General features: G+C 41.7%; 1 protein-coding gene and 1 non-coding gene across 9 annotated transcripts in view; one reads left to right on the forward strand and one right to left on the reverse strand.

The window, feature by feature from the left end:
• The window catches only part of LOC116268515 (transcription factor 12), a 254,290-nt gene extending 242,013 nt beyond the window's left edge, over nucleotides 1-12,277 (forward strand). For all 8 annotated transcript variants that reach the window (XM_031668626.1, XM_031668625.1, XM_031668629.1 and 5 more), the window contains 2 exons: nucleotides 5,522-5,675; nucleotides 9,922-12,277. In XM_031668626.1, the coding sequence (XP_031524486.1) occupies nucleotides 5,522-5,664 (143 nt within the window). In that variant the 3' untranslated portion in view covers nucleotides 5,665-5,675; nucleotides 9,922-12,277. The remainder of the gene's footprint in view (nucleotides 1-5,521; nucleotides 5,676-9,921) is intronic.
• On the reverse strand, nucleotides 1,622-1,725 carry LOC116276255. Its single transcript, XR_004185679.1, has one exon. It is a non-coding gene; the product is annotated as a small nucleolar RNA U13 (small nucleolar RNA).
• Nucleotides 12,278-23,481: the final 11,204 nt, after the last annotated feature.

Consider the following 23,481-nt stretch of genomic DNA (forward strand, 5'->3'; position numbering starts at 1 on the left):
TTACAGGCACACACCACCATGCCCAGTTAATTTTTATATTTTTAGTAGAGACAGGGTTTCACATGTTGACCAGACTGGTCTGAAACTCCTGACCTCAGGTGATCCACCTACCTCACCCTCTCAAAGTGCTGAGATCACATACGTGAGCCACCACACCTGGCCAGTTTCAACCTAGAATTCTATACGTTGCCAGACAATCAAAGGTGAAAGTAGAATGAAACTATTCCACATAAGCTGGGTGTGTGCCTGTAGTCCCAGCTACTTGGGATGTTGAGTCAAGAGAACCACTTGAGCCCAGGAATTTGAGGCTGAAGCGACCTATGATCATGCTGCTACACTCCAGCCTGGGTGACAGTGCCAAGTCCACCCTGTCTCTAAATAAAAATTAAGTTGGCAGCCGGGCGCAGTGGCCCACACCTGTAATCCCAGCACTTTGGGAGGCTGAGGCGGGCAGATCACGAGGTCAAGAGTTTGAGACCGTCCTTGGCAACATGGTGAAACCCCGTCTCTACTAAAAATACAAAAATTAGCTGGGTGTGCTGGTGCACACAAGAAGTCCCAGCTACTAGGGAGGCTGAGGCAGGAGAATCGCTTGAACCCAGGAGGCAGAGGTTGCAATGAACCAAGATTGCACCACTGCACTCCAGCCTGGCGACAGAGTGAGACTTCGTCTCAAAAAAAAAAAAAATTGAGTTGGCTAGGCACAGTGGCTTATGTCTATAATCCCAGCACATGGGAGGCCAAGGCAGGAGGATCGCTTGAGCCTAGGAGATGGCTTGAGACCAGCCTGAGCAACATAATTAGTCCCCATCTCTTAAAAATTTTTAAAAATTAGCTGGGCATGGTGGCTCACATCTGTAGTACCAGCTGCTTGGGAGGCTGAGGTGGGAGGATCGCTTGAGCCCTAGAAGATTGAGGCTGCAGTGAGCTATGATTGTAGGACCACACTCCAGTCTGGGCAGCAGAGTGAGAACCTATCCCAAGGAAGAAAAAAAAAAAAAAGATATTTCAGATATGCAAATCCTTTAAAAATTTACCTTCCTTGTACATTCTTTTAAAAAATAGAGACAGGGTCTCACTGTGTTGCCCAGGGTGGTCTCAAACTCCTGGCACAAACGGTCCTCCCACCTCAGCCTTCCAGGTAACTGGAACTGCAGGCATTAGCCACCACACCTGGCTCATGTATATTTTTTCAGAAAGCATCTGGAACATATGCTTTAGCCAAATAAGTGCATAATCAACAAAGACAAATGCTATAGAATCCAGGAAACAAAGGATTTAACATAGAAAAACAGCAAAAAGAAATCCCATGACAAGAGCTACTGGGCCTAGAGAGCAACTAATCCATTGAAAATTGAATATTATTAGCAGCAGAAGAAAGGTTTCCAAGGAAAGAAAATGGAATTAATTGATAATACGATGTGTTCAAGATTAGGAAAATATATTGATAGACATTTGTTAGATCTCTTGGAGCATTCAGTGGTGGGGTTGGGGAGATGGAATTTGCATTACTAACATGAAAAAACAAGTAACTAACTATAGGAAAAATAAACAGTTATATGAGCAAGGGAGCAATTACTGGAAAAAAAAGTTTTTCTTTCTCTTTTTTTTTCCAAGTTAAGGTCAGATGGGCAATGTGCTGAGGTCATAACAAATTTGGAGGGTGGCACATCTCACACACACTCGTGAACACCCAGTCATCATGCTCATGAACTACAAAAGGATCAAATCTTTCCTCCCTCCCTCCTTCCCTCTCTCTCCCTCCCTCCCTCTCTCTCCCTCTGTCCCTCCCCCTCTCTCTTTCTGTCCCTCCCCCTCCCTCCCTCCATCTCTCTCTCTCTCTTTTTCTTTCTTTCTTTTCTTTTCTTTTCTTTCTTTTTCTTCTTTCTTTCCTCCTTTTTTTTTTCTTTCTCTCCTTTCTTTTTGTCTTATGCTTTCTTTCTGCCTTTCTTTTTCATTCTTTCCTTGTGTCTTCCTTCCTTCCTTTTGTTTTTTCTTTCTCCTTTCCTTTCCTTTTTTTCTTTTCTTGTCTTGTATTTTCTTTTCTTTCCTTTCCTTTTCTTTCTTCCTCAGGGTTTTGCTCTCTTGCCCAGGCGGGAGTGCAGTGGCACAATCATGACTCACTGCAGTCTCAACCTCCCAGGCTCAAGTGATGCTCCTACCTCAAACCCCTAAGTAGCTGGGACTACAGGCGGGTACCAGCACGCCTGGCTAATTTTTAAATTTTTGTAGAGACAGGGTCTCACTATCTTGCCCAGGCTACTGTAAAATTCTTACTTCGGCAGCTATCTCCATATAGTCGTAATAACATAAATATTTTCCTAGTCATAATAATGTCAGAAGTGACTACTGAGTTAGCCAACAGTTTTGCTATAAACATGTTGCAAAGTTGATGTTATAAGAGAGTGAAGTCCTCAGCTACATAAGAAGTCAATAGATTGAATTCCCCTAATTGAAATTTTGGAAGACATATTTCTCATGCCCTGCAGGTAATGAGAAGTACCAGACATTTCTGGCTACTTAACACACGTTTGCCCTGGTCTTCTGTCTCACACCAAGAGGTATGAAAGAGTAGCCTTAGCTTTTTTTGAATCAAAGTTGTGTATTTACTTCACATTTCCTAGAGTCTGCCATAGTATTGTTCCTCCTGCCAGAAGTGTTCTTTGTCTGACTCTAGGAATCTGGAAAATCTTGCCTAATTTACTGAGTTTTTGGTGCTGGTCCTTCCCAGCATTTCTCATCATGTCTCTTAGATCCTGGTGTGATAGAGTCACTGTTAGCTAAGAGCAATTTTCCATTATAAAGAGAAATGTGAGCCTTTTTTCAGTTGGAAAATTTTCACATCTCACATTCTCCTCTTAAGTTTTACATACTAATTTATGCCCTCTTCTCAGTCTCTCGGGTCGTTATATGAGACTTAACCTCCACAGTCTCTCTTTTATTTTTTTTTGGAGACAGAGTTTTGCTCTTCTTGTCACCCAGGCTGGAGTGCAATGGCGCGATCTCAGCTCACTGCAGCCTCCGTCTTCCTAGTTCAAGTGATTCTCCTGCTTCAGCCTTCCGAGTAGCTGAGATTATAGGCACTTGCCACCATGCCCGGCTAATTTTTTGTGTTTTTAGTAGAGACCATGCAGGCTGGTCTCAAACTCCTGACCTCAGGTGATCCACCTGTTTTGGCCTCCCAAAGTGGTGGGATTACAGGCATGAGCCACCGCACCCGGCCCATAGTCTTTTATAAAAAACAAACTGATGAAGGACAAACTCTTATTTGTTAGAGGTGTACAACTACTTATTAAGAAAGTAGCTCTTAATATTTTTTACATAATGATGAACATGGTATTTTCTCCTACTAGTTATCCTGCTACATTAACTAAGAGTATATCTTTCTTTCTTCATTCATTCATTCTTCTTATAGTTGTTTAGGCTCTGTGTCTTTCCGTAAATACAAGGGCTTAGAAAATTAGAACTCTAAAATGAAATTTTATTAATATGCATCACTGGTAGTCAGGAGTCAGCTAAGTTTACCGTAATGAAGTTTTGTTTACTTTTTTAAAACTTCAATGCAAGCTATAAATGTTGATTGAAATATATACATTCAAATCCACTTTTACCTTACTTTAAAGGGAAAGCCAGCACAGTGGCACTTGCTGGTAGTCCCAGCTTTTTGACAGGCTGAGATGGGAGGATCCTTTCAGCCCAGGAGTTGAAGGCAAGCCTGGGCAACGTAGTGAGACCCCATCTCTGAAAAAATGGTCGGGGGTGGGGTGGAGACATGGAAAAAGGAGAGCTGTAATAATGATACATGATGGGCTATGCCCTTATTTCAAGAAAATCTGACATAAAATATTACAACTTCTAAAAAATACTATTTTCATTCCATACTAATTACAAATGATCCCTTTATATTATATTCATTAGGGCATTTTAATCCATTTATAAAAATATGTGGAGCAACTTTTAACCTGTATGTTATAATCAAATAATCAAATAAAAAACTATATCAGAAGCTATGGATATCTTGGGCTTAAAACTCATTTTTTTAAAAATCCAACAGGAATAGTAGTGTGTAAGTAGATTTTGATCCAGTGGGTCTTTGATTTGATGGATTTTCTTTCCCTTTATTTCTCACAATAGCACCCTATTTCTTTTTTTTGTTTGTTTTTGTTTTTGTTTTTTTTGAGACAGTGTCTCCCTCTGTTATCCAGGCTGGAGTGCAGTGGTGCAATCACTGCACCTTTGACAACTGTTGGGCTCAAGTGATCCTTGTACCTCTCAGCTTATTCTTTAACCTCTTTTGAAAATGCCCATGTCACAGATCCCATGCGGTCTTCTTTGTTATCATAAAAATAAGAAGCAGCAGAGGTTTTTACCACCCTTTTAATAACACCTCCAGCAATAGAAAGACCAACTCAGTCATCTCGTTTCACATATATATCAAAGTAGAAAAGTAACATGTGCACCAACTATCTATCCCTCTCCCTTGAACTGGCGCATTTCCTATAGAAGAGGGGTCCCCAACCCCTGGGCCCTGGACCAGTACCAGTGGCCTGTTAGGAACCGGACTGGCTGCACAGCAGGAGGTGAGCAGAGAGCAATCCAGCGAAGCTTCATCTGTATTTACAGACACTCCCCATCATTTGCATCTCTACCTCCTGTCAGATCAGCAGCAGCATTAGATTCTCATAGTGTGAACCCTATTGTGAACCGCATATGCAAGGTATCTGGGATCTAGGTTGCCTGCTCCTTATGAGAGTCTAATGCCTGATGACCTGTCCTTCTGTCCCATTACCCCCAGGTGGGGCCATCTCGTTTCAGGAAAACAGGCTCAGGGCTGCCACTGACTCTATATTATGGTGACTTGTATAATTATTTCATTTTATATTACAATGTAATAATAATAGAAATACAGTGCACAATAAATGTAATGTGCTTAAGTCATCGTGAAACCATCCTGCTCCCTTCCCCCCGCACCCAGTTCATGAAAAAATTGTCTTTCACGAAACCAGTTCCTGATACCAGAAAGGTTGGGGATCACTGCTTTAGAGGAATAGCTGAGGATATCTCTTACTTTATCCTTTTCTGAACTGGTAACTTTTAGATAAAGCACAGATGTCTCTCTCTAAGTACAAGATGTCAGCATTCATGTCAATTCAGTGTACCGTGTCTTAGCAGGACATTGAAGAGACTTGGTAGCCTAATAACAAGAGCATTTGCCAAAATGTTTGAGTGAAGAGTAGCATTTTGATTTAAATCAAATCAAACCCTAGAAGACTAAATCATGAGCAAAAAAAATGAAGAAAACACAAAATGGTCACTTAGAAGTATAAATCTGGAGGCTCAGTTCAATGCTGAGGTTTTGTGTGAGTACATTGTTTCTTCTATGTGATGGTACTTAGTATGGGAACGAAGTTACACAGAGATTGGTAATCCCCACAGAAAGAAAATAACGCAATTTGTTCAGCTTGAGACCTGATTTATAACTTAAAACCATAGTGATAAAAATTCTTTCCTCCTGTTTTAGAGAGGAACCTTAACCCCAAAGCAGCCTGCCTTAAGAGAAGGGAAGAAGAAAAAGTTTCTGCCGTATCGGCAGAGCCGCCAACCACACTGCCAGGAACCCATCCTGGGCTTAGTGAAACTACCAACCCTATGGGTCATATGTAAACATCAGCCAGGTAAGTACGGGTTTGAAAAGAAACAAGGAAATAACCTTAAGACTTATCTTAAACTGGGTTAGAATCTTTGAACAGAATTCTCTAGTGAGCAGTGGCCATTGTAAAGGTCACAGGTAATTTGAAATACAACAGTTTGTCTTTCTGTTACATTATCAGACTTAGAGAGCCAGTGTCATTTTATACAAAATTACCATTTTCTTCAAAGTGTGACAGTACCTTGTGACTTTGGTTCTTCTGTTCTGAATCGTCATGTTTACCCATTTACATGAGTGTCTTCCTGATCCAAGAAGAAATAATAAAGTGACTCAACCATCAGAAAACGCTCTTGCTACCACTCATGTTCTTCATTTCTTTATTCAGAAATGCTTGACTATATCATCAACCAGTTTTCTGCTAATTATCTAGCTCTTTGTCATGAAGCCTTTATATGTGAAAAAGTTATTACTTCTATTTGGATCAATAATGCAAGTTTATGATATGATGCTTCCTCCCCACTTGCAAGCACATCAGTTAACACCTTCTAGAATCTATTAATGTATGTGAAGTTATTATATATGGTAGAGCCAGAATGCCCTTCTCTCTGGTGGAATTTTACTTGTTCAAGGACTATTCTTTATATCTGTCTCTTCATGGACTAAACACAATTCAGTTCCTTGTGATTTTTTTTTTTTTTTTCTCAAGACGGAGTCTCGCTTTTTTTTCCTCAAGACGGAGTCGCCCAGGCTGGAGTGCAGTGGCACAATCTCGGCTCACTGCAGCCTCTGCCTCCCAGATTCCAGCGATTCTCCTGCCTCAGCGTCCCGAGTAGACTAGCTGGGATTACAGGTGCGCACCACCATGCCTGGCTAATTTTTGTATTTTTAGTAGAGATGAGGTTTCACCATGTTGGCCAGGCTGGTCTCGAACTCCTGACCTCAGGTGATCCACCCGTCTCAGCCTCCCAAAGAGCTAGGATTACAGGCGTGAGCCACCTCACCCGGCTGGTAACTTCACTTTTATAACCTGCCTTCAGCAGTATGTAGTTTTTTTCCCAATTTTATCAACAGATTAAAAGTAGTAAGTAAAGGCAGATGAGTGTGGGGTGTGGAACAGAAAAAATACCAAGTGCAGTTTCATTTGGTCAGTTTTGTGGCTATCTCATTTTGAACTGAAAGTCTGGAATTTGATAGAATATTTGATAGATAAACTACAAATATTACTAACTCACCTTTTCCTGAGGGATTTAGTTCCTACAACCACTATATATAGAGGGTCAAATGAGACCACATATAGGGTCAAACCAGAACACACAGAAGATTTCATTTAGGGTAAAAGAAAGAAAGAGTTAAGGCAGTTATTTCATCAGTCAATTATAACTGTAACATTAGCACACTGGAGAAAACCTCAAACTACCTCCCCCACAGAAAGTATCCAGCAGTCTAAGAGATTGTACATGTCAGAGACTTTAGGCAAGAGCTAGTTTACAGATCCTCTAAAACCTAAATCATTGTTTCATACTCTACAGAAAATATAGACTACTATGAAACAATAAGTATTTTTGTTTCAAAAATAAACCTTGAAGTTTTTTTGTTTGTTCGAGATTTTTTGTTGTTGTTGGTTTTGTTGTTCGTTTGTTTTGAGATGGAGTTTCACTCTGTCACCTGAGCTGGAGTGCAATGGCGCGATCATCTCGGCTCACTGCAACTCTCGCCTCCTGGGTTTGAGCAATTCTTCCACCTCAGCCTCCTGAGTAGCTGGGATTACAGACGTACACCACCACACCCAGCTAATTTTTTTGTATTTTTAGTAGAGACGGGGTTTCACCAGGTTGCCCAGCCTGGTCTCAAACTCCTGACCTCAAGCAATCTGCCCGCCTCGGCTTCCCAAAGTGCTGGGATTACAGGTGTGAGCCGCTGAGCCCAGCTAAAAAATTAACTTTGAAGTTTTAAAATAAAACCATGCCACTATTTATCAGTGCAAAAGAGACTTTCTAAATTGATAGATTATTTCAAAGAAGAGTGATGGGAGAGGTAACTTCTTAAGCCCAGGTCCCAGATAACCACCAAGCTGTGAAAAAGAGCACTAGTCATTCTGCCCTAACACTTCTCTTGGAGCCTATGTCTTAGTTTTCTTGTCTCGCTCTAGTTAGTTCTACCCATTTCCTCTTGTTTTCTTCCCAGTCTCTCTCTTACTCCTTCAACTTTGTCTTCTCATTCTCATGTCTCATTTCCTTCTGTTTACTTCCTGTGCTTTTACTACTTCTGTATTTCATACTGCTTTCATAGCTCTACCCTTATCTCTTTATAATGCGGAAATTTTCTCACTTAGGTTAAAATTAAACTTTGGGCATTCCCACCTATCAAAAAAGGATCAAGAATTCTTTTAAGTTTAAAAAGGCATCAAGATATGAGACATGTAGTGAATGCACTTTGTTCCATAGGTTGTATAGGCTAGTGTTTGTCAGCTTAGAATATGTGCTAAGGTTGCTAATTTCATAAAGATAGTTATCTGGTTTCATGAATTGGATAGCAGATTAAAAGCAGCAAGAGACAGGGCAGCAGGAAAAATGCTACTAGAATCAAAATGGCTAAGATATGACCACAGAATGACTGGTTATAAACATACAAAAATTAGCTATCATGTAATGTAGGCCAAGTAGCTTTGAATATCTTAGTTTTCCATCCCTAAGAGCATCGCTGTGTACCTAAACAATACTGTGGTTATTGTTTAATAAGGAAGTAAAAGTTATGATTCTATCATATCTAAAACTATTTTATTAATTTAGTTAATTTTTAACTAAATAGATATATATTATATATTTACATATATATTTACATATATATGTTTCATTTGGTCAGTTTTGTGGCTATCTCATTTTGAACTGAAAGTCTGGAATTTGATAGAAAAACTACAAATATTAGTAACTCACCTTTTCCTGAGGGATTTAGTTCCTACCACCACTACATATATAGGGTCAAACCAGACCACACAGAAGATTTCATTTAGGGTAAAAGAAAGGAAGAGTTAAGGTTGCTAATTTCATAAAGATAGTTACCTGGTTTCATGAATTGGATAGCAGATTAAAAGCAACAAGAGACAGGGCAGATGTATATTATATACATCTGTATAATTATATATATATTTTTTTATATATAATATATTTACAGAGTTACCTCTATATATATTATATTGGGAACATAAGTATGTATAGAATTTGTACTAATAGAGTAAAATGTTGTTAACAAATATTGAGTATAAACATTTATTGAGGACCTACTGTGTGCCAGGAACTGGGACCAATATGAAAATGAATGCAAAATGGCCTCTGACCTCAAGTGTTCTCAGTTCAGATGAAATAAATGTAAAGTGTTAACACAGTGTGGTTGAGTGGAGGCAGCAGCAAATTGAGGGCTTTACTGTTGTCTCACTACTGAGGAATGAATGAGTAGCACCTCAGAGCTCAGTTATTGCCAACTTGAGTGTTGTTAAAATGAAAGTTTGCATCATTGCTGCAGCTGTTTTATACTCCTATAGTTTGTGATTCTGTAATCACATGATCTCCTTTAAAAATCTTACCATATAGCCGGGTGTGGTGGTGCACACCTGTAGTCCCAGCTACTCAGAGACTGAGGTGGGAGGATCACTTGAGCCCAGGAGTTTAAGGCTGTATTGAACCATGATCATGGCACTGTACTCCAGCCTGGGTGATAGAGCAAGACACTGTCTGAAAACAAACAAACAAAAAACTTTACCATACACATCAAGTAAAACCATTTCATTATACCTTAAAAGGAAGAAGTTCGGCCGGGCGCGGTGGCTCAAGCCTGTAATCCCAGCACTTTGGGAGGCCGAGACGGGCGGATCACGAGGTCAGGATATCAAGACCATTCGGGCTAACACGGTGAAACCCCGTCTCTACTAAAAATACAAAAAATTAGCCGGGCGTGGTGGCGGGCGCCTGTAGTCCCAGCTACTCGGGAGGCTGAGGCAGGAGAATGGCGTAAACCCGGGAGGCGGAGCTTGCAGTGAGCTGAGATCCGGCCACTGTACTCCAGCCTGGGTGACAGAGCGAGACTCCGTCTCAAAAAAAAAAAAAAAAAAAAAAAAGAAGTTCATTAAGTCACTTAGCAGACTACAAATTTAGTGCAGACATGGATATAGATGAGGAATACCAGCTTGTTTTGTTGGTGGGAGGGGGAAGGTGTTTTATTTTTAATAATTATGTACTAACTGGTATTGTCCTCTCCCTTGGCTGTCCCTGCCACAGTTCCAGAGTTATCAGTAGGCTAGATAGAAGGTGACCTCTCCTCATAAGGACTTGGACAACTCAGATTATCTGAAGACACAGACCTGACAGGAGGGAGAAGAAAAAACAAAACACTTGAAGCAAGAAACTCAAATGTAATCCTACGATCAAAGCAACTGGTCAACACTTCCATCAGAAGTGAAGATAGGAAGCTCATCAGATAGAACATCAGCCTATGAGATGTTTGCAACAAATCATTTTGTTGCAAGCAGTGTGTCGCTTCTGCACAATCAGAGACTGTCTCGATCTCTCCACTCACCGTGGAAGTTGCCTTGTGCCTAAACTGAATTGACAAATGCATTGTAACTACAAATTTTATTTATTGTTATGAAACTGTAAGGTCTACATATAAAGGGAAAAAGTTAATGTGGAAAGCTGATCTACACTCAGCTGATGCCAGCATACATTAAAGCGGTTCACGTGCAGAGAACAAAGCAGTGACAACCATTGGCCCTTAGCATTCCCGGCATACCTATTAGTGTCTTAAAAAGGAAGGGAAAAGTCTTTTGTTGCCCTCTCCTATCCTTTTGCCATATGAATAGTGTTTTCCATGAAATAGGAAGATATCACTTGGAATAGCATTTCTCTTGCTCTCATTTTTTGATTTATTTTTATTTTCTCTTTGTGGGTGTTATATTTGATTTCTAAATCTGAATAGTTTATGGTCACAGTCCAGCCTCCTCCATGCAGCCCTGTGTGCTTTGCACATTTACCTTACAGTGGTAAGCAGAGACCATCTGTGACCATAGCCTAGCTAGGATTTTAAAAGGGGAAATTTTGTTCTCTAGGTTTTCCCCCAAATAAACATTGCTTTATTTCTAATAATAACCAAGACTTTTCAAGCTTCTAGATCTCATAGGAAAGCTTGTAACAGCAAAATTGTAAATTACAAGGGAAGAATCTACTTTTTAGAAATTGCTTTGTTTTCCAAGCAGTAAGTACTACATACAGTACTTGTAAAGTGTTAGCTGTAAGTAAGCACAAAATACATTTAAAATACAAAGACGATTTTTTCAGGCTGTGATTATGGTGAACATAACAAAACCCAGTAGTCACCAAGGCAGGTAGTGTGATAAATGAACACACCACTCTGAGGCTAATTACCTAATGGAATACAAGAGCAATGGTCACCCGTGTTTCCTTATCCTAGCCTTTATTTCTCTGTCATTTGGATGGCTGGTCAATGGGGAAGAATTCAGTGGGTGATTTAATCAACTGCAAACCATCTGCCCCTGTCCCAAAATGATGAGCCAGATTAGCATTAAACCAGTATTTGTCAGTCCATCTTAATACTGTTCATTAAGGCACTCTCTGTCTCTAATCCTTAGGAGTTGTTTTCAAAGACATAATCACTTTGAACTTCCATGAAACCTGTCTTCCACCACAACAACCCTGGGAGAGAAAAACATGCTAAACGAGGTATCTTGGCTTAATAATTCCTTATAGCCAACATCAACAGTGGCAATCAGCACACAGAGGAAAGGACCCAAATCACTATGTAGCTTAAAGATTTCTGTTAATTTGAAAGAACAAAAACAGGACAGAACTTCTGGTACTCTAATCAGGATGATTCCTAACAAGTCAGTCATTTGTGAACTTAGTGGACTTTTTCGTTACTTTAATTTGCATATATTCTCCAGTTACATCAGACTCTATCTGTGGCCTTGTTCTTCATTTCAGTGTTAATCAGCTAAACAGAAGTTGTTGCTTATGATGTGTGAGTGAACATATGCCACTGCCTGGCCTTTTTTTCTTCAGAGCTTGTTGTCTTTTTCGCTATATTAGACTTTGCAGTATGCCCAGAAGCTTTCCTTCATAAAATAGAAAGAAAAAAACATTTGGCTTATTTTTCACTGTAGCTAGTCTTTTATACAATAATCTTGTAAGAAAATTTCTTGAATTCTAAATATTACTCTTTCTAGATTTTTGAAATCAAAAAGTTTTCAGTAAAAAGTTTCTTACTTTATTTTATTATATTAGGTAGTAAAAATGTAGGGTTATTTACCATAACCTGTTCATTAATATCAGAAATTTACAATAGCATTTTAAGACCATAGTAGGATTCTAGCATACCGTGTAGTACCTATGGAGTATTGTAAGAGCTAATTGTTGGAGATGAATTGCTTCTCATCTTGTTCTCCAGTTTCCATTGTTGGTTTATTGCAGATTTGTATCCTGTGTCAAATTCAAGGTATTATTGATAAACCTTTTCAACCAGCAGCAAGAAGTTCAAATTTTTTTCTGTCACTGTAACAGAAAACACAATATGTATATAACATTTATGTAGCAATAAATGTGCCATCTTTTTTTTAACACAGTAAACTAGTGAGTTTTTTACATTACTCTTTCTCAAATAATAATGTATTTTGTTTTCTTTTCTCCATCTCATTCATCCCAGAAACACTCACACTGCTTTTCCTAACTGCATTATCTGCATTATCTGGGAAACCCTTCAGGACAGAATCAGGGTTGTGTAGCTAAGTTGGCAATCTGGTCTAGAGCTTCTCCAGCTTGTGCTTTTCTCCTCTTGCCCTCACTACTGATAGTGGCCTTTTACCCTTTTCCTCAAGATTGACCAAACAGCAATTACTAGTTATAGAAAATCTACTCATTTGTAGATCTAGAGAAAAATGAAGAAGATGGAAAAAGACTCAAATGAGGCTTTTTAAGTTATTCTTCAAAGCACTTTTCACATTTCCCATACCCTTTCTCACAAAAAAAGTGTGTCATAATTAGGTAATGGTATTGTTTATTGTTTAAAAGTTAAAAGGTAAAAGTTTGCTTTTATCCCAGTTTTTAACCACAAAAAAAGCATAGTGATTATCCATGAGGACTTCATGCCAAGCAAGAACCTCAAACAAACTGGACAAACTTTTTTTGACAGTGAATGACTTTTTGTAGGACCTGTGCATGCAAAACCCATGGTGATTGTCACATCCTTTTGGTATGCTGGCAGATTGCTTCTCTTGGTGAATTATGAAATCCACTGTTCACATTGGGTGCCTAACAGAACATTTTGTTTCTTGTGGGATTTAGTGAAAACTGTTAAAGTTGTTAAGTTGATTTTATACAAAATGATAAAAATCTCTAAGAAGAAAACGTATAATCTTAAGAGCTGAAATGAAATATAGAGACCATCTAGTAAATGACCTCATTAATAGATCTGTGAAAACTGAGACTCAGATTGTATGTCTCTAAGAACACATAATTAGTAACAGATCAAGACACTTACAACTTTCCCTACAAAACCTCCCTGCCTTTACTTTCTCTTTCTAGATTTCTAGGCCAATTCTACTCAGTGTCTTCATTTTCTTCCATATTTGTTTTATTTCATGTTTCTCTCCTACAGTTCATGTTTTCTTTCTCCTTGGAAACTCAAAATTTAAACGTGTGTGCGTGTGTGTGTGTGACTTTAAAGAATTTGGCATTAAATAGTCCTCGATTCAGATCTAAGCTCAACATCTGATTAACTTCATTTTCTTATCTGAAAAATGGAGATAACATTAGAATTGTGTAAGGATTGAATGAAACAATGTATGGAAAGCTCTTATGGTTCTTGTCACATAAGTACTTAATAAATGATAAATATTTTTAAATAAATAATATTATAACCAACTCCCAGGATGATTCCTCTTCAGCCATCCTGTCAGAGGTAAATGGTAAAATAAACCCCCAGAAGATGTCAACCCATCTTTGTAGGAGTCTACATTCTTTTGCAGCCATCCAATAATTGCATTTCTTTTCAGTGCCCTCCCGTGGCTACATTTTAAGAGGTTTTTTTTTTTTTTTAGACCTTCACATTTCAAGAGTGAGTCTGGCGGGCATGGTGGCTCACGCCTGTAATCCTAACAATTTGGGAGGCCAAGGCAGGCCAATCACTTGAGGTCAGGAGTTCATGACCAGCCTGGCCAACATGGTAAAACCCTGTCTCTACTAAAAGAACAAAACTTAGCCAGCCATGGTGGCAGGTGCCTGTAATGCAAGCTTCTCGGGAGGCTGAGGCAGGAGAATCACTTGAACCCAGGAGGTGGAGGTTTCAGTGAGCTGAGGTCACGCCATTGCACGACAGCCAGGAGAACAAGAGCAAAACTCTGTCTCAGAAAAAAAAAGAGTAAGCCAGTAGGCTTTACCCAGTCACACTGTGTGGGTGGACAGCTGTATCAGTTTGGGTTCTTAAGAAGCAGATGCCAAAAGGAAGTTAGAAGGGCAAAGGATTTATTAGGAGATGTACCTGTGAAAAACAAAGGGGTGAGGAATCAAAAGTAGACAGGGATGGCCTTCAGACCATGCTGCAGGTTTGACATTAAAAGAAGGGCGTGTAAGGAAGGAGGATTAGGCAGGGAGAGCCTCAGGCTGCCTGCAGTTCTGAAGAAGGCCTGAGCAGCCCAGTGGGGGTGTTCTGGCACAAAGATTGCCGACGAAGGAGGCTTGTGTTGGGCAGGAATGGCAAAGTAGTATCAGTGTCCCTGTTTTGGTCGGTCATTGACTGGGATTTACCTGAGGAGACTGAGGCCTCAGTTTGAACAGCCAGCAGCGGACAGCTAACCACTCTTTCCTGACAGGTTATCTTTGAAAGGAGACCTCAGGTGCACCTCATGGCTTCCACAGCACTTCATCATCTTCCTACAAAAGAGCAAAATAAAACCAAAGGGTCTTCTGAAGTCACTGAGACAATAGCTGATCTCATTGGGCCAATGAGTCTTCTAAAACTTGCAGTTCCTTCTCCTTTGGCATTTCACAGTCAAGTAAACCTAGACGTATTATCCGGAAGAATGAATCCCATTCCTCCTCCATCTTCTTTGGCTCTGGTGTGTAATCTGGATACTAGCCCCTAAAGTTGCTGTGTTTAGCAACTTCATTTCTCCATGTCTGTTGGGGGCTGGTTTCACAATCCCCTAAGGATAACAAAATCTCTGGATGCTCATGGCCTTTATATAAAAGGGCACGATATTTGCATACAATCTACACACATCCCCCCACATACTTTAAATCATCTCTGGATTACTCATAGTACCTAATGCAATGTAAATCCTATGTAAATCATTATTATGCTGCATGGGTTTTTCGTCTGCATTATTTTCAGTATTGCACTGTTTTGTTCTGAAAACAGGGTCTTGCTCTGTCACCCAGGCTGAGAAGTGCAGTGGTACATGATCCCTAGCTCAATGTAACCTCAAACTCCTGGGCTCAGAGTGATTCCTCCTGCGGTGGCCTCCCAGAGTTCTGGGATTACAGGCGTGAGCCACCATGCCCAGCCTGTAATGATGGTGGTGGTGGTGGTGGTGGTGGTGGTGGTGGTGGTGGTGGTGGTGGTGGTGTTTGGAGACGAAGTGCGTGCATTATTGCCAAAGCTGGAGTACAGTGGCGCCACATGGCTCAACCTCCTTGGCTCGAGCAATCCTCCTGCCTCAGCCTCTAGAGTAGCTGGGACGTGGAAGTGCACCTCCGTGCCTAGATAATTTTTTTATTTTTTGTAGAGATGGAATCTCCCCATGTTGACCAGGCTGAGCTTAAAATTATGGACTCAACCTATCCTCCCGCCTTGGCCTCCTAAAGTGCTGGGATTATAGATGGCTGTGCGTGGCCCCTTGTTAATTTATAATTAGTTTTTTCCCCCCCAATATTTTTGATCTATGGTTTCTTGAATCTGGATATGGGACCTGCATGCAGATAAGAAAGGCCAGCTGTATTCTGGTGTTCTTCACAGGACAAGTGACAGTCCCTGCTTGCTGGGTCAGTGGATTGTCCACGCGTCTTTGTGGCCACCTGGCTTAGGAAGCTCACAATTCCCTGTGAGTGCCCTCAGCCCTAGGCTTTCTTACATGTGCCTGTGCTGGAGCATGTATATGGGAGTAGAAATAGCTTTCCTATGTTTGTTATCTTTCTTTAGTTACTGCCAGAAGACAGTCTGGAGGGGCTTTCTGTTCTCCTTGACATAGACCTTCAATCCCCTCCCCAAACTGTCATGTGGTGCCACTGCTGCCTTCTGCCAGGGTCTGCTTTCTCTCTCTTGAGGGTCAGTGTTCCACTACGCTGGGTCCCCAGGGTCTCTGAGCCATTTTGTCTTTGGGCTTGGTGAGCACCATGTGCAAGATTTCCAAGTCTTTCAAAGCTCGTGAAAATGTTTGCAATCTGAAAAAATATTACGGTGCCAAAAAAAAAAATGCAAAATGAAATTAATTTCAAAAACAATTACAAAAGTCATACAAAACTGTTATAGCAAAACTAAATTGCTATTTAATGTGGAACTTGAGCTCATTTTAATGTATTTGATCTTATTAAATTTGGTATAGAAGCAATGTACCTTAACACAATAAAGAAGCATCTATGATAAACCCATAGCTAACATCCTAACTCACTGGTGAAAAGTTAGAAGCTTTTCCTCTAAGATCAGGAACAAGACAAGGATGCCCACTCTAGCCACTTCTATTCAACATAGTAATCCTAGCTGGAGCAATTATGCAAAAGAAAGAAAAGACAGCCAAACTGGAAGAAGTTTAACTGTCCCTATTTGCAAACAACATAATCTTGTAATACAGAAAACCTTAATGATTCTACCAAAAAACTTAGAACTAACAAATGAATTCAGTAAAGTTGCAGAATACAAAAATCAACATACAAAAATTAGTAGCATTTCTATACACTAACAGTGAACTACCTGAAAAAAAAATCAAGAAAACAATCCCATTCAGAAAAGCTTAAAAAAATTAAATACTTAGGAATAAATTAAACCAAAGAGGTGAAAAACTGATACACTAAAAACTATAAAACATAAATTGAAGAAGATGCCAATAAATGGAAAGATACACCACGTTCATGAATTGGAAGAGTTAATGTTGTTCAAATGTCCATACTACCCAACGTGATCTACAAACTTAATGCAACCCGTATCAAAATTTCAATGACTTTTTTTCACAGAAATAGAAAAAGCCTGAAATTTGAATAGAACCACAAAAGACCCCAAATAGCCAAAGCAACCTTGAGCAAAAAGAACAAAACTGGAGGCATCACACTACCTGACTTCAAAATATACTAAGAAGTTACAGTAATCAAAACAGTACAGTACTGACAACAAAGAAGACACATAGACCAATGGAACAGAATAAAACACAGAAGTCAGTCTGTGTATTTACAGAAAATTGATTTTTGACAATGATATCAAGAACACACATGAGGAAAGGACAGTCTCTTCAATAAATAGTGTTGGGAAAATCATCTGTCTACATGCAAAAGAATGAAATTAGACCTTTATCTCATACCATACACAAAAATAAATTCACAGTGGATTAAAGACTTAGACATAAGACCTGAAACTATAAAATTGCTAGAAGAAAAGATTAAAAAAAAGAAAACAAGACAAAAGCTCCATGACATTGGTCTGGGCAATGGTTTTTTTAATATGATCCCCAAAAGCACAGACAACAAAAGCAAAAATAGACAAATATCAAACTAGAAAGCTTCACAGCAAAGGAAACAATAATCAACAGTGAAGAGACAACCTGGAAAAAAATATTTGCAAGCCACACATTCGGATAAGGGGTTAATATCCAAAATATACAAGTCAATAACAAGAAAACCAAGAAACCAATTAAAAACTGGCCAAGGACCTGAATAGACTTTTCTCAAAAAAAGGCATACAGATGGTCAACATGTATATGAAAAAGTGCTCAACATAATTAACCATCAGGGAAAGGCAAGTTAAAACCTAAGTGAGATATTACCTCACACATAGTAGAATGGCTATTATCAAAGATGGCAGGGCACAGTGGCTCCTGCCTGTAATCCCAACACTTTGGGAGGCCTAAGCAGAAGGATCGCTTGAACCCAGGAGTTTGAAACCATCATGGGCAACAAAGTGAGCCCGTCTCTACAAAAAATAAAAATTAACCAGGTATGGTGGCGTGCACCTGTAGACCCAGTAACTTGGAAGGCTGAGGCGGGAAGATCACTTGAGCCCAGGAGTTCAAGGCTGCAGTGAGCTGTGATTGCACCACTGCACTCCAGCCTGGGCGACAGAGTGAAACCGTGTCTCCAAAAAAAATGCACAAAAGATAAGGTGTTGGCAAGGAAGTGGAGAAGGGGGTACCCTTGTACACTGTCGGTGGGAATGTAAATTACTACAGCCATTATAGAAAACAGTATGGAGGTGCTCAGAAAAATAGAAATAGAACTACCATATGCTCCAGCAACCCCACTACTGAGTATATATCCAAAGGAAATAAAATAAATATGTTAAAGAAATATCTGCACTCCCATGTTTGTTCATTACAGCATTATTCACGATAGCCAAGATACAGAATCAACCTAAGTGCCCATCAGTGAATGAATGGATAAAGGAAGCATGGTATATTTCCACAATTAAATACTGTTCAGCCTTAAAACAGAAGGAAATGCTGTCATATATGACAACATGGATGAGCCCAGACGACATTATGTTAAGTGAAATAGTCCAGGCAAATCAAATACTACATGATCTCATTTATATCTGGAATGTAAAAAAAAAAAAAAAAAAAAAAAAAAAAAAAAAATTGAGGCCGGGCACGGTGGCTCACGCCTGTAATCTCAGCACTTTAGGAGGTCGAGGCAGACAGATCACGAGGTCAGGAGTTCGAGACCAGCCTGGCCAACATGGTGAAACCCCATCTCTACTAAAAATACAAAAATTATCTGGGCATGCTGGCACGCACCTGTAATCCCAGCTACTCAGGAGGCTGAGGCAGGAGAATTGCTTGAACCCAGGAGGTAGAGGTTGCAGTGAGCCACGATCACAGTCTGGGAGACAGAGCGAAACTCCGTCTTGGGGAAAAAAAGAAAAATTGAATGCATAGACGCAAAGAGTAGAATGGTGGGGCTGGGGGTGGCGAGAGGTGGGGCAGTGAGGGAGCTGGGGAAATGTTGGTCAAAGAGCACAAAATTTCAGTGAGACAGGATAAATAAATTCAAGAGATCTGTTGTACAACATGGGGACTATAGTTAGTGTATTATATTTTTGAAAATATAATTTTTTGTGTGTTCTCACCACAAAAGTAATTATGTGAGATAACGCATATGTTAATTAGCTCATTTGAGCCATTCACAATGTATACATATTTCAAAACACTACGTTGTACACAATAAATACATACAATATTTTTTGTCAAAAAACTTTTAGGCCTAGCACGGTGGCTCATGCCTGTAATCCCAGCACTTTGGGAGGCTGAGGCAGAAGAATCACTTGAGGTCAGGAGTTCAAGACCAGCATGGCCAACATGGTGAAATCCTGTCTCTAATAAAAAATATAAAAATTAGCTGGGTATAGTATCATGCACCTGTAATCCCAGCTAATTGGGAGGCTGAGACATGAGAATCACTTGAACTCCGGAGGCAGAGGTTGCAGTGAGCCTGGTCCATAGAGCAAGCCTGCACTCCAGCCTAGCCCCAGGGTGAGACTCGGTCTCAAAAAAAAATAAAACAACCAACAACAACAAAAACTTTTAAATCTATTTAAAATGGCTATTATCAAAGATAGCAGGGCACAGTGGCTCCTGCCTGTAATCCCAACACTTTGGGAGGCCTAAGCAGAAGGATCGCTTGAACCCAGGAGTTTGAAACCATCCTGGGCAACAAAGTGAGCCTGTAAGTTGAGACTTCCAAAAGTCTTAAAAACCGTCCTAAGTTCCTTCAGTCCTAGAGTTCTTTCTCAGTTATCACTGTTTTTGGTTCTCCGGCTTCTTGATAGTCTCCTTGGAAGAAAAACAACTGCATCTTTCCCTCCAAAGGCAAGGGCCATCTCTGTATCTCTGAAGATCTAACCTTCTGCCACAGTTCGAATATGTTGGAAACGTAATCCCCCATGCAACAGTGTTGAGGGGGTGCCTAATAAGAGGTCATTAGGGCTCTCCTCCCGGGCTGTTTTGCCCTGCCGCCTTCCACCTTGGATGACGCAGCACAAAGGCCCTCAACAGATGCCAGCCCCTCCGTCTTGCACCTTCCAGCCTCCAGAATTGTAAGAAATACATTTCTGTTGTTCTTTTTTAATTACTCAGTCTCAGGTATTCTGTCATAGCATCAGAAAATACACTAAGATACTTGCCTAGGCCATGAGGACCCCAAGACACAGCACAAATTTTCTAGAAGCTCTAACCAGACCACCTTTCTCCTACTCCCACGGTAAGGTCCTTCCTTCCCCTGTCCCTTACAGCCCTATGGGATTTTTTGCTTTCTCTCATTCTCCAGGCCTTCTGCAGCTCTATTTCCTGCAAGATTGCATCTTTTCTCCTGGATATTTGGTCCTCGCTGGACTGAGGTGGCAGCCCAGGGTTGGGAGCAGGCCTCTGGCTGGCCTCTGGTCAGTAAGCCAGAGGGGTCACCTTGTCTTGAAAGACAACCCAGCCATTGGCCATGTTTTCCGCCATCTTCTGAGTATTGCCAGTGACCCCCCTCAGCAGTTCAAGACAAGTCGGGTTACACAACAAGGCAGCACAATAATGAAGCTCCCACCCCTGGCTTGGGCCTGGGCATTAGAAAGCCCTGCCTGCGGGGGGCGGGGGGTGGGGCCCTCACATGCAGGAGGCAATGGCTAGTAGCTTCACCAGAGGATCCTCTGCCTCCTCGGTCCAGGCCTCCCCCTGGGGCCGTCCCGCCTCTTCCTCATTAAAGCCTGTGCTCAAAGGAGCGGGGTTGTTTTTCAGATTCTTTCAGCAGTGAGTTATTGATCAACACTGATAATGCAAGCAGCTTGATCTCACCCTGCACTGGCAGAGATTAATTAGCTTGATTCCCAAGCATAATTCCTAATTAGGCACGGGAAGAAAGGAAAGAGAACACAAAGGAACTATTCTTCTCCAGGAACCACCGACCTTCTGTCCAGGGGTGGAGGAGGAAGAAACAGGTAAGCATGTCCCAGCACCAGAGTGCTTCTTGCCCAGTCCAAAGCTGGGCAGCCAGCCCATGAGCACAAACAACACCGAGGATGGTGCCGGTGCCATCCTGCACAGGTCTCAGAAGAAAATGTGCATTTTATTTGTTTGCTTTACTCTCTGCCTAATGATGCGCAGGGAAGGCACAATTAAGCAGGAAGCTTTGAAGTACCTGCTCTAGGCTTGCTTGGCCACCAGAAGCTGAGGATGCAAGCAGGGGAGAATTCAGCTCCATTGGGCTGGGGAAGAAAGGTTGGATGGGGAGGGGGTAGTGGCCCTGAGACTTGAACAGAAATAGTGAAAGGAACCACTTCCTGCAGCTGAGAGGCAGCAGCCATCTTGTTCTGTTGTGGGCATTTTCTAGAGTGTTCCAGCCAGGACCGGTGATCCAAATGGCTCTTCCCTGGTGGTGGGTGGGGCAACAGGAGGTAGGAAGGACCTTCAATGTGGCAACCGTGAGGTGTGGCCAGTCAACTTACCCATGCTGAGCTTCCATTTCTCTTCTGTGAAATGGGGATAATTAACGATCGCATCAGCTTACGTGACGGTTGTGAGAATTAACTGAGGAATTCAGAGATGCATTGCACATAGGAGGCACTTCCTAACCCACCTAAAGAAAGCAAACCCACAGGGCAGCAAATCAGAAGCGGATAAGGACTGACCTCCTCCTTATTCAGTAGCACATGTCTAATAGACCCGACTGTGTCCCGCACATGCTGCCCCTGAGGAAGGCTTATTATAAGGAGCTACAAACAATGTGACCTGGGAAAGACAGTGGACTCAGGTATAGAACAAGAACACCTGCCTGGGCTGACTGGGGACCAGGATGCAGGGAAGGCTGCCTGGAGGGAGTGATACACCCCTGAGTCTGAAATGACATTTTTGGCCAGGAAACAATGATTTGGTGAAAATGAGTTCACTAGAGGTTAATAAAAATTGGCAGTCCTGGCCAGGCACGGTGGCTCATGCCTGTAATCCCAGCACCTTGGGAGGCTGAGGCAGGCGGATCACGAGGTCAGGAGTTCGAGACCAGTCTGACCAACATGGTGAGACCCCGTCCCTACTAAAACTACAAAAATTAGCCAGGCATGGTGGCACCTGCCTGTAATCCCAGCTACTCAGGAGGCTGAGGCAGGAGAATCGCTTGAACCCAGGAGGTGGAGGTTGCAGTGAACCAAAATCATGCCACTGCAGGTCAGCCTGGGCAACAGAGCAAGACTCTGTCTAAAAAAAAAAAAAAAAAAAAAAAAATTTGGGAATCCCTGCTGTCTGCAGTAGGCCAATCATGTGTCCAAGAATCATGAGAGTATCCTTCCCCATCACCACCACCACCCCACACTCACACCAAAATGTGTCACCCTTCAATCCCTTGAAGTCTGTCTGCTCGCCATCCTGATCCAAACAAGCCACTTTAAATAAAGTGCAATTATGAAACAATAGGGGACATTCGAACACTGGCCGGACTACTGTTGATACATTTAGATGTGATACTGTGGTTATGTTTTTCTAAAAGTCCTTGTCTGTTAGAGATACACACTGAAGTATTTACAGAGAGAATGATACAATCGCTGTCTGGAATCCACTTCAATGCCACCCAGTGTTCGAGGGTGGGGAGTGGGGTTAGGCGGTTTCAAGGAAACAAGATTGGCCCAGTCTATCAGCATCGATGCTGGGTGAGATAGGGAAGTGGGGGTTCATTATACACTTTACTTTTGAAAGTGAAGTTTTTCATAATAAAAAGTTGAAAGACAGACAGAAGGAAGGGAGATGGGAAGGCAGGGAAAGGAGAAAGGGAAGGAGAGAAGGAAAAGATTCTGCTCAAATGTCCCTTTGGAAACCTTCCTTGACCCCCGCGTTGGTACGGGACGGGGGGAACGGGGAGGCTGTTTTCTGCTCAGCCAGAGCAACAAGGCCCATGAGGAGACAGGAGGGATGTCTGGAGAGCAGTCCCAAGCCACAGAGTCCTTCTGGGGACCATCCACACCATGGAGAGAGAGCAGCACAGGGAGCATAGCACAGACCCATGACATAGCGCTGTGCCCATGACATCAGCTGGCAAAGGACCACGGGACCAGGAGGGAGGCATTAGAAGGGCGAACACTAGCAGCTGTTGAATAGGAAGAAATGTGAACCAACTTCTCTACCTAAAGAAGTGGTGGCAGGGCCGTGGAGGTTCGGGAGAGGGACAGGTTCCAGGATTAGAGTGTTTTTTTTTTCTTGAAGGGGGAGAGGCTACTGTAGCCGCAGGTACCGAGCATCTGGTGTCTGGAGAGACGCAGCTACTCTAGGCAGTTTCTGATCTGGAACCAGGAAGTGTCTGTTTCCCCACAGGCAAGCAGATGTTCTGGCCTTGGTGCTGGGCCTGCCGCCACCAGAGGCAGAGATGCCCCACGTGCCTGCGTCAGGCATGACAGGTCACCCCTGAGTCCTTGGGTCTCCCCAGGCCTTCTCCAGGCCTTCCCAACAGGGCTGAGGTTGAAGAAAACGCTCAAGGTTCACCCCACTGCTCCGACCCTCTCACCAGAAGAGAAGGGCTGTGTCCCAAGAGCAGCCTGCTTGGGAAAAGAATATGTGGGGTGACTTGTCCAGATCTGCCCAGGGAGGCTGGGAATGGAGAGAGAGA

Source organism: Papio anubis, chromosome 7, assembly GCF_008728515.1.
Source record: "Papio anubis isolate 15944 chromosome 7, Panubis1.0, whole genome shotgun sequence".
Lineage (NCBI taxonomy): Eukaryota > Metazoa > Chordata > Mammalia > Primates > Cercopithecidae > Papio > Papio anubis.